Source organism: Denticeps clupeoides, unplaced genomic scaffold (genome assembly GCF_900700375.1).
Source record: "Denticeps clupeoides unplaced genomic scaffold, fDenClu1.1, whole genome shotgun sequence".
Classification (NCBI taxonomy): Eukaryota; Metazoa; Chordata; class Actinopteri; order Clupeiformes; family Denticipitidae; genus Denticeps; species Denticeps clupeoides.
In genome coordinates, this window is record NW_021630036.1 from 759,008 (window position 1) to 776,798 (window position 17,791).

Sequence of the window (17,791 nt, forward strand, 5' to 3'; positions counted from 1 at the left end):
TAGTGAACGTGGTGCCTGATCTGAGCTGCAGCGTCGGTCTGAAAGCGGCTTTACATTTTTGTTCCAAAAACGGTCTGTGTTCAGTCCGTGCTCACCTGACGCCGCGGACGTCTGTATCGGCCGTTCTTTGGCTTTTCTGCTTTTCTTTTGCCTTTTTCTATTGTAGGGTGTTCTGCAGGGTGCTAGTAGCCTAGCAGGTAACACACTCGCCTATGAACCAGAAGACCCAGGTTCAAACCCCACTTACTACCATCGTGTCCCTGTAGAAAATGTGTGGGATCGAGGCACTGATAATCATAGTTGAATTTAATCAATTGAAACAAATTGTAAGACAAGTGCAGGTTCACACCTCTATTAAATATATTAATATGGTGCTTTAATCAGCTAAACAACACAAATACGCAACATATGTCATTTACAAAAATATATGGAGTACACCTACAGATCTCACAGTACATTTTCGGGATTTCATTTAGTCTCTTCCACATCAACTGCCGTGACCTCTGATTGGAGGAAGTGTCTTGCAAGCTCATTAGTCAATCTGTGCCGTTGCCCCGCCCAGGTAAAGTGGGTGGGGATTCCATTATCATACAGGAAGTGACCACTAAGCTGGTATGCCAGGGAGGAGCGAACCAACCCAATGCCACCACCACTCTGAGGCCCCGGGTGGTACAGCCGGCCATTGATTGGCTGGATGAACAGCGACTCCGGACGGAAGGGGACGTTCAGCTTGGGTCCCCCGCCGCAGTAGGACAGGCGCTCTGGCCCCGCCCCGGCGAGCAGGTGCGTGAAGACGACCGGCAGGTCGTCGCAGCGCAGGAAATTACGCTCTCGGCCACAGAGAGACAGGAATGGGAAGTCGTGCTGGTAGCGGCCGCTGGCGTTGGCCGCCAGTCGGCTGAAGAAAAACACCAGGAACTCCTGATCTACGGAGAAAGAAGTTAAAGTTCCACCAACGATCCACAAGCAAAACAAGCAAAGCCTGCTGTGTACAGTCCATTTTTCATCTTTGTTCAGGATGTCGATATGCAGACATGGTGCTAGAAGAACTCTACACACATCATGTCCTTGTTTCAGGACATTCTGCGACAAGCGCTTTAGGTAAATCGGTATTTGATCAGGTTTTTTTGTATCTCACACTGTGACATTTTCCTTTTTACTAGAATACAGTTTTAATAAAGCAAATTTTAATCGTGTGATTACAAAAAAACTATTTACCTTTAAAACATGTGACGAAATTCTTCACCTTTGTGTCGTCCAAAAACAGCTGTGCAGAACAAGGAGACCCATCAGAACCGACTGAAGGCCCCTTAACATCTCACTCATAACATTTACAACATGTTCAATTACAAACTCCATCAGGTATTAAGAATAATTCATCGCATTTAATCGCACAAGAACATTTGCAACGAAGTGTAACATTTTTTTCAATTTAAAAAAGGTAACATATTGTAAAGTCCTGTTCTTTTAATTTCTGGAAAAAATTAATTTAAACTGCATTTCAAACAGAGAAACCAAAATAATATCTCTAAAATAAAATTGGGCAGACTTAAAAATATACAGTACAGGCCAAAAGTTTGGACACCTTCTCATTCATCATGTTTTCTTTATCTTCATGACCATTTACGTTGGTAGATTCTCACTGAAGGCATCAAAACTATGAATGAACACATGTGGAGTTCTGTACTTACCAAAAAAAGGTGAAATAAGTGAAAACATGTTTTATATTCTAGTTTCTTTGCTCTGGTTACTGCTTTACACACTCTTGGCATTCTCTCGATGAGCTTCAAGAGGTCGTCACCTGAAATGCTTCTCCAACAGTCTTGAAGGAGTTCCCAGAGGTGTTTAGCACTTGTTGGTCCAGCTCACCCCAAACCATCTGGACTGGGTTCAGGTCCGGTGACTGTGGAGGCCAGGTCTCCACTTTTTGTCAAGTACAGAACTCCACATGTGTTCATTCATAGTTTTGATGCCTTCAGTGAGAATCTACCAACGTAAATGGTCATGAAGATAAAGAAAACACGTTGAATGTGAAGGTGTCAAAACTTTTGGCCTCTACTGTATATTTTTTAAATACCATTTTAAGTACTTTTAAGTACATTTTCAGAACGGTGTTGTCTTTAAATAATCCAGACAAAAATTTCAACATAAAGTGCAGTTTTTGTTCTTTTTGAGCAGCGCTTCCCTTTGCTGGAAAACTGAGCGCATCATGGCGCTTTGGGGACTTTGGAGCAGGAAAACCGAATCTGCGTCGACATGGAACCTGCTCCTGTACAGACAGACCCACATGGAGCTGATCAACTGCAGCAGTGCATTGTGGGATCTGTAGTTTGTCTTTTGAAATGAAATTTGCCTCCGATCAGTCCCAGCAACGCGCTTTCTTCTCATTTTTGTAGCTCTGATGTGTACATCAGTGTAATCGGTGTACCAGAAAATCGTGCAAGAGTTCCCCCTTGCCCGGAAAGAAAAGTGTGATTAAATGGGTCATTTTTTTTCGAAATAATTAATCGCAATCAACGCGTTTAATTCCCACATTTGGTAAAAGGTACGAAAATGTCTAATTCACTTTAAAAGGAACCCCCCCCCCCCCATTCCCAACTACGCACCGTGGAAATACTTTTTTTCTCAGAATAGTAAAAAAAATGGGGAAATGCATGTATATTTATATAATGAAATAACACGAATAAATCTGACGTTTGTTATGCATTTGAGTTGGTTTTTAATGCGACCCACCAGGGGGCGCTAGTGCCCGTCCGCGTTATTGCGCCTCTGGGGGAGGGAACGAGCAGGGCTGTTCGCTCCTACCTGCCCCTGGTGGTCTACGTAATAGAAGTACTCGCGTACGCGGGGTTCGGGCCGCTGGCCCTGCGTGTACGTCGCGGCTCCTCGGGCGACCGTGGACAGGACGCGACGCAGGGCAGGCGGGGACATGGCGGGTCCGTCGAGGAACGTGAACGGCGTGGCGCAGCTCCGGGGGGGAACGCGGCCCGCACACTTCAGTTCCGCCGTAACGATGGTTCCGTCCCGCGGAACACGAAAACTACAGATCCCATAATGCAGCGCGTCAGTTGGGCTCTGAATCTGCAGGTTCCACTAGAGATGAGCGATACCACAGCAGGTAAAAATCTGATCATTTATACAGAAATGTATTTATTTAGAATCTAAATAAAAAGTGTTTGTCCTGCGGCGCCTGCCGGGAAGTTGGGGCTGAGAAAGTTGGCAGCAACACCTGCATCTGTGACCCGGATTGAAGATGATAAATAAATACACGATAAATAAAAGGTGCTTTTATTCTTTTATCCGCTCTGTTGTTTCTGTAAAAGGCGAATTAGCTGCTGAACTGGTCTGACAAAACGAGATGACCCGCAGGTTGTCAGGACAACGGCAGCGTCAGGCGCGGCTCTGATTGGCCGTTTAATTAACGGCGCGGGTCCGATTAGCCGCTTAATTACCGGCGCGGCTCCGGTTGGCCGTTTAATCGCCGGTTCGAGTGCGGTCCGAGTCCGCATGGGGGCGGCGCGACGCCGCGCTGCCATGGCAACGCTGGAAGCTGCGCGCTCGCGCCCCGCGGTGACGTCAGGCGGCGGCGGTGACGGAGAGGCTCTGGTCGCTCGCTCGCCCGCCCGCTCGCTCGCTCGCTCGGTGGCGGAGCATGGCCGCGGGTCTGCGGAGCGTCTTCTAACGGCAGCGGCGGGGAAAATGGCGGAGAGGTAACCGGGGACCGGTGTCCGGGATGCGGGGCGGGATGCGGGGCGGGATGCGGGGCGTGTGGGTGGGGGTGCGATGCGTCGCGCGTTCCGGCGGTTCTGCGTTTCTCCTCCAACGCGTCGGGACGCCATGAAAGGCGAGCGCGGCGCGTTATGTAATGCGCGTGTCTCTGTACGCGCGTGCGAGCGTGCGTGCGTGCGTGCGTTGCGTGCGTGCGAGCGTCGGCGCATTGCGCTGCAGGTGCTGCTCTCGCATCCGACATCAGGAAGTGCGGCCCGACGGTCGTGTGGCTGTCACTGTCACCGCCGCGGTGTCCGTCCTGCCCACAGCAGCAGCTGCCACCCTGGCAGATGTTTCCCTGATTCAAATAAGAACGAGCAGAGGTAATAACCTCCCGAATGAGAATGAGCTTATTAACACTGTTAATTAACGTAATATAATCGTCTTGTGACAATGAATCAGGCTGCAGGCCTGAAAACGCCTGAAATGTGACATGCCACCACATAAAATGATATAACCCGTTATATTCCCCCCACCGCTTCAGACCGAGGCTGCAGGGCCGCGGTCAGATTGCATGTGATGCACTGGAACCCCCTGATGGAGGATCCGGTGATACGAATGCGTTTCAGCGCCGGATATGATCTGGAAACGGGACCCCTGGGTCCTGATGCATCTCCACTCCAGAAGACCACGTGGAAGACCAGAGGGGAGGAGAAGGGAATCGCCAAAATCCATTATATCATATATATACTCCGGTCCTCCAGCATCTTCATCAGAGATGATGAAGGAGCTGCTTTTTGCACATATCAGCCAAATTTCAGCCATCTTCAGATCATCCCATCCGGGAAATATTTGACCTTCCTTGAACGTACCTTTTGGTCCTCATTGGTGGAACCTCACGAGCGGTCATGTGACATGGTGTTTAGAATGCGTGAGTGGCAGGAAGTTGGGGTGCGAGGCTGCGGAATTGAGACAGTACGTCGGGATGGTGACGTTTCTCTTGTCTTCGCGTGTCCAGGCTGGAATGGGTGGAGATCATCGAGCCGCGTACACGGGAGCGCATGTACGCCAACCTGCTGACCGGAGAGTGCGTGTGGGACGCCCCGGTGGGGGTCTGCATCAAGCCCAGCGGCGAGGACCAGTGGTGGGAACTCTTCGACCCCAAAACCTCGCGCTTCTACTACTACAGCGCCGCCACCCAGAGAACAGTCTGGCACCGCCCCAAGGCCTGTGACATCATCCCCCTCGCCAAGCTGCAGACGCTCAAACAGAACACCGAGTCGCCCACTCCGCCCACCGCCACCACACTACGCTCTAGCCCCGCCCACAGCGCCGTCAGCTCCTCGTCCCTGGAACAGGAGGAGAAGCAGCGAGAGGAGGGGGAGAGGTAGGCCTGGGGTCGACTCGGGGTCACAGTTTACCGTTTTAATCTCAGTTTTGCTGTAAAAGTCGTGGCGAAAACTCCTTTTCTAGTCACGCAATTCTATTTAACCCAGTCAATATAGTACGAAAACCGCGTAGAACAGACATCTACATTTACGGCATTTACCAGACACCCTTATCCAGAGCGTCTTACAGTCAGTAGTTACAGGGACAGTCCCCCCCTGGAGACACTCAGGGTTAAGTGTCCTGCTCAGGGACACAATGGTAGTAAGTGGGGTTTGAACCCTGGTCTTCTGGTTCATAGGCGAGTGTGTTACCCACTAGGCTACTACCACCCAGTAGTTACAGGGACAGTCCCCCTGGAGACACTCAGGGTTAAGTGTCCTGCTCAGGGACACGATGGTAGTAAGTGGGGTTTGAACCCGGGTCTTCTGGTTCAGAGGCGAGTGTGTTACCCCACTAGGCTACTACCACCCATATGTACTCTCCATGTCATTATATGATATATTTCATTATAGTTATTGTCACATGACCAGCATCTTCAATACGTGTAAAAGGTTCCTTTCGAAGATATTTCGTGATGAATGTAGTTGTTCTCCAAGCAGATTGAACGCCGTGAGCCGCTTCCATGTTCCGTATGGATTTTTGTGGTTGGTCTTCATTCTAAACCAGACACTCCTGAATGTTCCTGCTGAATTCATTCCTTTCGCACTGGCTTATTTCCAAAGAGCCACAACTGATTTTCCGGAAAACCCGGAAAACCCGGAGTGGCAGCTGGCCCGGGCACGACCAGCTAGCATAAATAAAACTCTTAACAGAAAGAGCATCAGGTGGCGAGATGCTGGTGAGATGCCAGCCAGAATTAATATTCCTGTAGCAGACACACTCAATTCTTTTTCTTTTTCCAATTTAATGGAATAATGGACATTGGCTCCACATTATTAATCTGATTTAGGTTTTCCTTTGAATTATTTCAAACCAAACATATTTAGTTAGTTCAGCTTGGTTTTTTTAAGTAACAAACGATTTTGTTGAATTGATCAAGCGTAATTTGGCACTGAATCCAAATTAAACCGAATCACTTTCTTTTTATCCGTAATGCGTTTTCTTAAAAAAAAAAACATTAAAATGTTAAGTCTAATCCATACGAGGGAGGTTTAAGTTGGTTTGAAGAGGGACCGTACCCTTTTTTCAGCGTAGCAGAATTGGTCTGTGTGTCCCGCCGAGACTCCGTCCCTCCTCTGCCAGCGTCGCTGCTTTGTGGGGGCCGCCGGAGCGGGTAAATGGGCGCATCATCCAGTTAAGTGTGAACTGAGATTCCTTCTTCTAGATTCAGGGGGACCAGCTCAGGGCTCGGAATCTTCGCTCTGGGTTCGGTGTGTGCATGCGGATTTATTCACAAATGAAGGTTTCGCTGGGGTCGGAATTCGATCGACCATATACCTTTTGAATAATTAACAGGACTTTTAATAGGGTGTCCCCGGCCAACTGAACCGGCATTACCCTCAATTATAATATTACTCTACTACTACTACTGGGTTGAGACGCAGGAAGAAATATGAAGTCCCGCACCGTGTCACTGCAACATTCATCCACTTCATCTTCTTTAAACTTCAGGCCTGCTGCTTCACCCTTTCCAAAAAAATCATGTTTGCACATTATTTATTCATGTCGTCTAGATGCGCGCATGAAATCCGTCTTCAGGACAAGACGGTGGTGATCGAACGGCGTCCGTTGGGCTTTTTTGGATCCTTTAAATGATTATTTCTGCATAAAATATATGCGTTAAGTATCTAATAAGTAAAGCGTTAATTGCATGACATGCAGGGAATGTCTCCTATACAGACTGTCCGGCACGTCACTTCTGGCATTTACCAGACGCCCTTATCCAGAGCGCCAGTAGTGACAGGGACAGTCCCCCTGGAGACACTCAGGGACACGGAATACACATAATACAGAACATTTGAGTACCTGCATTCGGTTTGTCTTACATTTGACAAGACAGTATTCGGATTACAGTTGCTTTATGAAAAATATATTTCTTGCAAAATTATATCCATGCCGATGTTTTATTCATGGTGATGGTGGTATTCCTGTTATCAACTGTATTAGTCAGGATGTCCCAGTTTTTGGGTTAAATCTTTTAGTTGCTTATGGGGCTTGTGATGCATTTTTCATGAACCAAAAAAAGCACAAAGTCCCAGGTTCAAACCCCACTTACTACCATTGTGTCCCTGAGCAAGACACAACAACAACATTTATTTCCTATAATCACATACAGTATGTCTCAATGGGCTTTAACAGGCCCTACAGTTGACACCCTTCTGCACGCAAGGAAAAACTGTAGGAGAGAGAAATAAAGGTCGGAAGAAGCGTGATACAGTGGGGACTGTCCCCCTTCCAGGGTAGAAGGAGGCTGCAAGTGGTGTCAGTGCAGGGTTGGTGGTGATTTGTCCAATAAGAGAAAAGGTTTTAGAGGTGGAAAAGTCCAAAGTGTAGTATAGAGCATCTGTCCATGTTTGGAGGTGCTGGACAGTGCAGAGTAGGTTTTAGTCCAGTGTCATGGTGGACATTACGTGTCCATTATGATGCTACTGGTCCATTTGAAGATCCCTGAAGCTTTAGCTGTTACGGTGGTGGTGTTGGCTGTGGTGACCCTCTGGTTCGTTTCATGCTAAGTCGTCTCGTCAGAAGCTCATTGCTGATGAGACACTTGACCCTGAGTGTCTCCAGGGGGGGACTGTCCCTGTAACTACTGAATGTAAGGTGCTCTGGATAAGGGCGTCTGGTAAATACTGTAAATGTAAATGTGATGTGACTGCTTACAAGTGCGCATGCAAACTGGCCTGTTGTGTCGATCACAGAACTACAGAATCCACGACGGATTTATTATTTTATCAAATAACGGCAGTAACCGTAAAAAATGATGTCACTGACAGTAATCTTTTACATATCCACCCGTCACTGCTGGAGTCATTGACTGATCGACCAATCATAGAGCTGGATGTTACAGACACTCAAACCACTGAACGTTCTCTATTGTCCTGCTGGACGCTGCAGATTTGATCAGTTTTGCACAATGGATTATGTACAGTGACTTCATGGCTGACAATTAAATACAGAAGACACATTTTGTTGTGTCACCGTGTGCTGTGCTGTGTTTCGCAATGAAAATCACTTCACTTTCACTCTCTAGGTGTAAATTAGACTGATTTGCATCCCAGTTAGGGCTGGACAACATGGCCTAAAAATAATATTGCAATAATTTTACACGATATATATATTAATATACAGTAATACACAATATAATGTTTTTTGTTCACTTTTATTTATTATTATTATTATTTAGTTCTCTCATTGAAAACCATGCACTTTTGGTCAAGTGTCGTGAGCTTTTTGAATCCGGGCTATTCCACTGTACGAACTGGGACCATGTATTTGGCGATCTTTTTTGTTAATGCTGCCATGATGCAGGGCTGCTAGTAGCCTAGTGGGTAACACACTCGCCTATGAACCAGAAGACCCAGGTTCAAACCCCACTTACTACCATCGTGTCCCTCAGCGGGACACTTAACCCTGAGTGTCTCCAGGGGGGGACTGTCCCTGTAACTACTGACTGTAAGGGCGTCTGGTAAATGCTGTAAATGTAGATGTCTGTTCTACTCGGTACTCGTACTATATTGACTGGGTTAAATAGAATTCTGTGACTAAAAAATGAGTTTTGCCCACGACTTTTACAGCAAAACTGATATTAAAATGTGATTTATTTCAATTTTACACTAGCGTGAATAGCATGTGTGAAAGTGAATTTATTCCATGACGTGATGAATATTTAAGCAGCTCTAAAAACCCAGCTGGACACAATTTGCAGGTCTCAAACAGAGGACATGTCTAAAGAAAAGTGGATGCGTTTTCTGGTTGTGCAGGGAGTGGCTTCGCATACCACGAAAGTGAAGTACATGCTGTCTGTTCAACACGAACGTTAGGATTTATACTCTGTGAATATAGTAATATCGCACGTGGAAGAACCTCCGATACATCGACTATATTTACATCTACATTTACAGCATTTACCAGTCGCCCTTATCCAGAGCGACTTACAGTCAGTAGTTACAGGGACAGTCCCCCCCTGGAGACACTCAGGGTTAAGTGTCCTGCTCAGGGACACGATGGTTGTAAGTGGGGTTTGAACCTGGGTCTTCTGGTTCATAGGCGAGTGTGTTAAACACTAGGCTACTAGCACCCTGGTATTCCATATATCGCCCACCCATGATCCCAGGCATTTAAAAATTCAACCTTGAGGCCAGTTATGTGCACACATTTCCACTAAAGCTGTGTGTGTGTCTGTGTGTGTTTCAGGTTTAGGATGCTAATAAAGGTTTCAGATCGCGAGCCCAGTTTCCTATCTCAGGGGAATGGTTTCTCAGGCTCCTCCCCCCGTCCACGGCGTTGCTCTGGAAACGCTCCTCCTGACCCCGAGGTCTCGCCTGTCTTCCATCCTGACCGCCAGTCACAGTCGCCCTACATGAAGCGGGTGGAGCTGGGCACCCAGAGGCGCTCGTCTGGTGAATCTCAGCCCTCATCCCCTCGGTATGCGTATGAGCCCCCCCTTTATGAGGAACCGCCCACTGAGTTTCAGGCACCGCCCATATATGAAGAACCACCTTCTGACATGCACTGTGACTCCTCCCCCTATAGCTCTGATAGATCTCCAGCACGAAAGCCCACTTCTATTTACCACTCCCCCAAGCAAGGCCACTCCCCCTATGGGCAACTGGTTCTGACTCGACAGAAACCAGCCAATCAGGAGAAAAGTTCTAGTTTGGAAGGGCGGGACTACAGCCCCAGTGGAAGGGACTACGTCTCTGGGGGAAGGGACTACAATTCAGGTGGGCGGGATTACAGCTCCAGTGGGCGGGACAGTAGCTCCAGTGGGCGGGAGTATAGTGCAGCAGGGCGGGAATATGTAAAACAGCTGGTTTATGTGGAGCAGTCTGGCTTCAGAACTGCTGAGCGTCTGATTGGCTACAGCACACAAGGAAGTGTTTCCGCTGCCAGTTCTTACGGAGGATCGTTCACACTGCAGCACAATATAGGCGGAGCCAACCGAAAGCGAAAAACCCGCAAACCTTCCCTGGAGGGCGGGGCCACCACCCAGGAGGCGGTGGAGTCAGCATTGCTGCAGGCGCGATTGGCCTGGGAGGCTCAACAGGCTCTGAAGCAACGAATCAGCTGGGACAAAGAAGGCGGGGCCTCTTCACAAGGAGGGGCCAAAGATGGGTATGAGAGTGATGGGGCCACGCCCCTCCCACTGCCCGGTCCTGTGGTGCGCGCTCTCAGTGAGGACGAAGCACTGGCACAGAGCGACGTTGGACGTTGGAGGCGCAACATGCACATAAACTCTCACACACACACACTCGACCGACTGGCCTTTACACACACTCTCCTCGAGAAAAGCCTGTCTGTGCAAACGAACCTCGCCTCACCGGAACCCTACCTGCACCCCTCCCAGGTACATCACACACACACACACACACACACACACAATCTAGTACGATCTCAATACTTACACACAAAACACACATACACACCATCTCAATACATACACACAAAACACACATACACACCATCTCAATACATACACACAAAACACACATACACACCATCTCAATACATACACACAAAACACACATACACACCATCTCAATACATACACACAAAAAACACATACACACCATCTCAATACATACACAAAAAACACACATACACACCATCTCAATACATACACACAAAAAACACATACACACAATCTCAATACATACACACAAAACACACACACACACAATCTCAATACATACACACAAAAAACACATACACACCATCTCAATACATACACACAAAACACACACACACACAATCTAGTACGATCTCAATACTTACACACAAAACATTCGCACATTTACAATCTCATATATACACACAAAACACACATACACACAGTTTCAATACATACACACAAAACACACATACACACAATCTCAATACATACACACAAAACACACATACACACCATCTCAATACATACACACAAAACACACATACACACCATCTCAATACTTACACACAAAACACACATACACACCATCTCAATACTTACACACAAAACACACATACACACCATCTCAATACATACACACAAAAAACACATACACACCATCTCAATACATACACACAAAACACACATACACACCATCTCAATACATACACACAAAAAACACATACACACCATCTCAATACATACACACAAAACACACACACACACAATCTAGTACGATCTCAATACTTACACACAAAACATTCGCACATTTACAATCTCAATATATACACACAAAACACACATACACACAGTTTCAATACATACACACAAAACACACATACACACAATCTCAATACATACACACAAAACACACATACACACCATCTCAATACATACACACAAAAAACACATACACACCATCTCAATACATACACACAAAACACACACACACAATCTAGTACGATCTCAATACTTACACACAAAACATTCGCACATTTACAATCTCAATATATACACACAAAATACACATACACACAGTTTCAATACATACACACAAAACACACATACACACAATCTCAATACATACACACAAAACACACATACACACCATCTCAATACATACACACAAAACACACATACACACATCTCAATACTTACACACAAAACACACATACACACCATCTCAATACATACACACAAAAAACACATACACACCATCTCAATACATACACACAAAACACACATACACACCATCTCAATACATACACACAAAACACACATACACACAGTCTCAATACATACACACAAAACACATATACACACAATCTCAAAACATACACACATACTCACAATCTCAATACATACACACAAAACACACGTACACACATTCTCAATAAATACACACAAAACACACATACACACAGTCTCAATACATACACACAAAACACATATACACACAGTCTCAATACATACACACAAAACACACATACACACAGGACAAATTTCACTGTGTGCAGAGGACAAATTTCACTGTGTGCACGGTGTGCTGTGCTGCTGTGTATCACGTGTGACAATCACTTCACTTTCACTTTCAAAACACACATACACACAGTCTCAATACATACACACAAAACACACATACACACCATCTCAATACATACACACAAAACACACATACACACCATCTCAATACATACTCACAAAACACACATACACACAATCTAAATACATACACACATACTCACAATCTCAAAACATATACACAATCTTAAAAATTAGTTCTGTTTGAAAAAACACACATGTTCTAGTACTCTCACACTATCATACATAATGAATAAAGTGTACTTAAAATGTAATAATGCATGCTTTCTCTTTCAGTCAGAGGATTTAGGGGCGTGTTCTCAGTTTGAAGGTGGGCGGAGTATAAGGACCATGATGCCAAGTGCCAGCTGTGGAGTTTTCCCAGAATTCTCTCTGAGAAAGCCATCCTCCGAGACCGACATTGAAAACTGGGCATCTAAACACTTTAACACGCATACACAGGTACTTACCACACCACACACCCTCACAAAAACACACAGAGAAAAAATATCTGGACTGAATTACACCGAAATGTTGGTATATCACAATGGCTGATTATGGACTTACACTACAAATATTAAGTTGGCAGTGGTGTCCTAGCTGTTAAGGAAGCGGCCCCGTTAAAGCAGCCAGGGCTCTTTCAATCCTCAAGAAACCCACCACTGATCTTGCAGACATCAACAACTACAGACCAGTGTCTCTCGTTGAACACTGTGTCTACAATCAACTATCACTTCATCTATCTCAGAACAACCTCCTAGAACCCAACCAGTCTGGCTTCAGAGCAAATCATTCTGTCTGTTTCTGAAAAGCTACATGCAGCCAGATCTGTTCTTATTCTCCTCGACCTCTTTGCAGCATGTAATACAGTTAACCACAAGACTCTCCTGTCCATCCTGAATAGACTTGGAATTTCGGGCTCGGCATGGCAGTGATTTGCTTCCTACCTTGATGAGCGGTCTTACCAAGTGACTTGGAAAGGATCCATGTCTGCAGACTCTCCACTGGTGTCCCTCAGGGCTCAGTACTCGGTCCTCTCCTTTTCTCCCTCTACATGAGATCACTTGGGGATGTCATTTCCTCACATGGGTTATCCTACCACTGCTATTCTGACAACACACAACTCATCTTCTCTTTTCGTCCATCAGATGTACACGCCACTTCCAAAATCTCTGCATGTTTAACTGAGCCATCACCTAAAACTCAATCCTACCAAAACAGAACTATTATTCATTCTGGCAGATTCTTCACCTCATCAGAATCTTGCTATCTACCTGAACAACTCTCAAATCTCTCCTTCTACAACTGCACGCAACCTTGGAGGAACTATAGACAACCAACTCTCCTTCTCAACTCACATCAATCCCCTGCTCATGTAGATTCCTGCTCATGTAGATTCCTATTGTACAATATCAGATGGATCCTACCTCAGAGCCCTTATTACACCTTGCACTGCACCTCACACTCTCCGACCCTCCAGTACTGCTTGCCTGGTCCCTCCACTGCTGAAGGTACGAGGAAGACAGTCGTCCAGACTCTTCTCTGTCTTGGCCACTAGGTGGTGGAATGAACTCATTTACATTTACAACTACAGCATTTATCAGACGCCCTTATCACAGAGCGACTTACAATCAGTATTTACAGGGACAGTCCCCCTGGAGTTAAGTGTCTTGCTCAGGGACACAATGGTAGTAAGTGGGATTTGAACCTGGGTCTTCTGGTTCATAGGCGAGTGTGTTACCCACTAGGCTACTAGCACCCATAAACTTCCCCTCGAGGTCAGAACACCACAGTTGCTGAGTATTTTCAAACAGCAGCTAAAGACAAGTTACAAGCTTGTAACGTCCTTATAGCCTGACTTATATAAGAAAAACCTACAACCAAATGAATAAAAAGATTGTATTCCTGGTTTGAGTCCTAGTGAACCAGAACTGATCACTTCGTTGATGGTAACATGAAAGCATTTTGTACGTTGCTCTGGATAAGGGCGTCTGGTAAATGGCGTAAATGTAAATGTGAATATAAGTTATATTTCGTGATTGTTTTCACCTGTGTCTGCCTGTATAAAGCTACCCCGTTTGTGTCTCCGTCCTCGCCATGTCCAGCCATCTTTTGGTACATTTTTACTGCCCATGACCCTGTTAAACCATGTGATCTGGTTCGGACAAGTCCTGAGAAATCGAGTGTGTTTGTGTTGCAGGGCTTGTTCAGACGGAAAGTGTCCATAGCCAACATGTTGGCGTGGAGCAGTGAGCCCATTAAAAAGCCAATGATTGTGACGTCGGACCGCGCCGTTAAGCGGGAGGCGGTCGAACTCTTCAAGCTCATCCAGACCTACATGGGTGACCGCCGTGCCAAGGCGGATCCCGTCTCGGTCGCCCTGGAGATCGTGGTGAGGGGGTGGAGCTTCCAGGGCCTCCGCGACGAACTCTACATTCAGCTGTGTCGCCAGACCACAGAGAACTTCCGCTACGACAGTCTGGAGCGCGGCTGGGAGCTGATGGCCATCTGCCTCGCCTTCTTCCCCCCAACGCCCCGCTTCCACTCATACCTGGAGGGGTACATCTACCGCCACATGGATCCCCAGAATGACAACAAGGGTACACACAATTTGCACACATGTAGTAATAACTGTGTCTCTGATTATGATTTGACACGCTGAATGGTCAGACCACACCCATGACCACTGCAGACAGGGCCAATCACAGTAGTCCAACGTGGGCGTGCGTGTTTGTGTGTGTGTTGCAGGGGTGGCCATCAGCAGCTACGCTAAATATTGCTACCGCAAACTCCAGAAAGCTGCCCTGGCTGGAGCTAAAAAGGTGAAGAAGGAGACGCTTGCGTGTTGAGATGTGGCGCGGCCGCGCGATTGGGCTCCGCCCCGACCTCACCTTGTTCTTACGCCACCACAGGGCCTGAACAAGCCGTGCTTAGAAGAGATCGCGCACGCCCGGAACGCCATCTTCAACCTCTCCATGTTCGGCTCGTCTCTGGAGGAAGTCATGCTGCTGCAGAAGGAACGCTACCCTGACAGACAGCTGCCGTGGGTGCAGACTCGTCTGTCAGAGGAGGTGCTGGCGCTCAATGGCGACCAGACCGAGGGAATCTTCAGGTGAGAGACAGAGAGGAGCAAGGAGAAGAGCAGATGATTCACAAGCTCGTTTTTACTGAGGTTTTACATACAGAAAGACTTCATCACATCGTTTTTACTAAGCACACATGGTTTTTGTGTATTGGTGAGGAGGAGCTACCCAGCCAATCGGTTTGTTGGCGTGTGATTATTTCTGATGCTCAGATGATGGTGGTGGTTAATGGTGGTTTTAAAAAGGGGAGGAGTCTGTATGCATGATTGACAGCTGTCACGCACTGGCTTCCTCATTCTGGGCGATTTAATCCCCCTTGTGATTATCAGAGCTTTAGTTTGTCACAACCTTGATGGCATGACGAGGCAGGTGAACAGAGACGAGGAGAATAGATGACCAGGAAGAAGGACGCATTTGCATGACGTCACGAAACCGGGTTTTTAATCGGTGAAGAACAGGACAGGGGAGACATCCGGCAACGTGTAACACAACAAAGACCTGAGGCGAACAGAACCGAACATTACACATGACAAACGTGAAACTCCGGTCTGGATCCTGGACCGGAGTAACCCCTTTCGGACCGGATCATGACAGAATTCCAGTGTTCTGATTAAGGAACCATTGAACGTGGAATTAGTGAACATGCACGAAGCGCTACGTAGGCCATAGCACAGAAGACAGGAATTCAGCTCTTCGCAAAACGTTGTCCAAACGGTGAAGGATGCGTTGTCCTCTGGGGATGTAGACGATCCTGCATTTTTACCACATTTCATATTCACACATCATTGTTGTTATCATGGGCCATCTAATGAAAATCACTCTGCACCAGCCCAGTCACCCTTGTCTGTCTGTCTGTCTGTTTTTGGGGTGTGTGTCTCTGCAGGGTCCCAGGGGACATCGATGAAGTCAACGCCCTGAAACTCCAGGTGGACCAGTGGAAAATCCCCACCGGCCTTGAGGATCCACACGTTCCAGGTTTTCAGCCCCGGCTATGGCACAAAGGGCCCACGTGACACGTTTAAACCCGCGTTTAACCCGCGCCGCTGTGTCCGCAGCCTCTCTCCTGAAGTTCTGGTACCGAGAGCTGGAGGAGCCGGTGATCCCTCACACCTTCTACGAGGAGTGTGTGTCCAACTGCGACTCGCCCGACGCCGCCATCAGCGTGGTGCTCAGCCTGCCGCACATCAACAAACTCGTCCTGTGCTACCTCATCCGCTTCATGCAGGTGAGAGCGAAGTGACCGTCACCGCGAACCACTGCAGCACAGCACACGGTGCCACCTCGGAGAAGACCGGACCAGCTGAGATCCGTCTTCTTCTGTCCTGCAGGTCTTTGCTCAGCCGTGTAACGTGAGTGTCACTAAGATGGACGTCAGTAACCTGGCGATGGTCATGGCCCCCAACGTCCTGCGCTGTGTGTCCGACGACCCGCGCATCATCTTCGAGAACACGCGCAAGGAGATGAGCTTCATCCGCCTGCTCATACAACATCTCGACACCAGCTTCATGGAGGGGCTTCTGTAACACACACATGCAGATACTCGACCAAAAACACATTCATGTTACACACACACACACACACACACAGTAAACAACGATGACATTCCACTACACACACAAACATACTAACACATACTATCATTTCACGGTCACACACACACACACACACACACTGCAGTATTTATCAGATCACACGCACTTAAATTGAAGCATATATGTATACACATCTGTAGTCATATACACAGATTCACACTCACACCTTCATACACACACATTCACACACAAACATGAACATGTAAAATAGATTACAAAAGATACAAAAACCAACATACACCTTATTTGAACCAATACAGTTTGTCCCTTAAATCTTCTAAATTTTGTGTATGTGTGTGTGCGTGTGTGTGTGTGTGAGTGTGTGTTTGTAGTCATGCCCACTTGAATGCTAATGTCTATTTTTGTCTCACTGTAATGTTTTTTCTATTCCTAATTTTTTATAAACTGTTTTTAATTCATACTTTTTATGTCTCTGTCTCACAGATCTGTGAGTCTGTGTGTGTGTTTGTGTATATGTCCATACACGAGTGTGTGCGTGTGTGTGGGTGCATTCAAGTTTTTTTTTTATGCTTTTTCACCCAGCACATTTAAAAAGAATTTGGTGCTTTTAAGAAAATACACTGCCAAACAAGAAACACACACACATTCTACACACTCACACAACGTCCCTACAAATATACACACAGTCTACGCACTCACACAACATCCTTACAAACACAGACACAGTCTGCACACTTACACGACGTCCCTACAAACACACAGTATACACACTCACACAACTTCCCTACAAACATACACACAGTCTACACACTCACACAACTTCCCTACAAATATACACACAGTCTACACACTCACACAACATCCCTACAAAAACAGACACAGTCTGC

At 46.6% G+C, this 17,791-nt stretch overlaps 2 protein-coding genes across 2 annotated transcripts; one reads left to right on the forward strand and one right to left on the reverse strand.

The window, feature by feature from the left end:
* Nucleotides 1-291: 291 nt before the first annotated feature.
* Nucleotides 292-2,973, reverse strand: LOC114781153 (UPF0598 protein C8orf82 homolog). Its single transcript, XM_028967882.1, has 3 exons — nucleotides 2,806-2,973; nucleotides 1,219-1,267; nucleotides 292-926 (listed from the first exon to the last, which is right to left on the reverse strand). The coding sequence occupies exons 1-3, from the start codon at nucleotides 2,929-2,931 to the stop codon at nucleotides 469-471; spliced, it is 633 nt and encodes a 210-aa protein (XP_028823715.1). The 5' UTR covers nucleotides 2,932-2,973; the 3' UTR covers nucleotides 292-468.
* A 590-nt stretch (nucleotides 2,974-3,563) lies between these two features.
* LOC114781139 (rho GTPase-activating protein 39-like) lies at nucleotides 3,564-17,656 on the forward strand. Its single transcript, XM_028967855.1, has 10 exons — nucleotides 3,564-3,710; nucleotides 4,727-5,095; nucleotides 9,451-10,603; nucleotides 12,566-12,730; nucleotides 14,469-14,868; nucleotides 15,017-15,090; nucleotides 15,181-15,380; nucleotides 16,235-16,326; nucleotides 16,407-16,576; nucleotides 16,680-17,656. Exons 1-10 carry the CDS (start codon nucleotides 3,700-3,702, stop codon nucleotides 16,872-16,874), a joined length of 2,829 nt encoding a protein of 942 aa, XP_028823688.1. The 5' UTR covers nucleotides 3,564-3,699; the 3' UTR covers nucleotides 16,875-17,656.
* The last annotated feature ends 135 nt before the right edge of the window (nucleotides 17,657-17,791 follow it).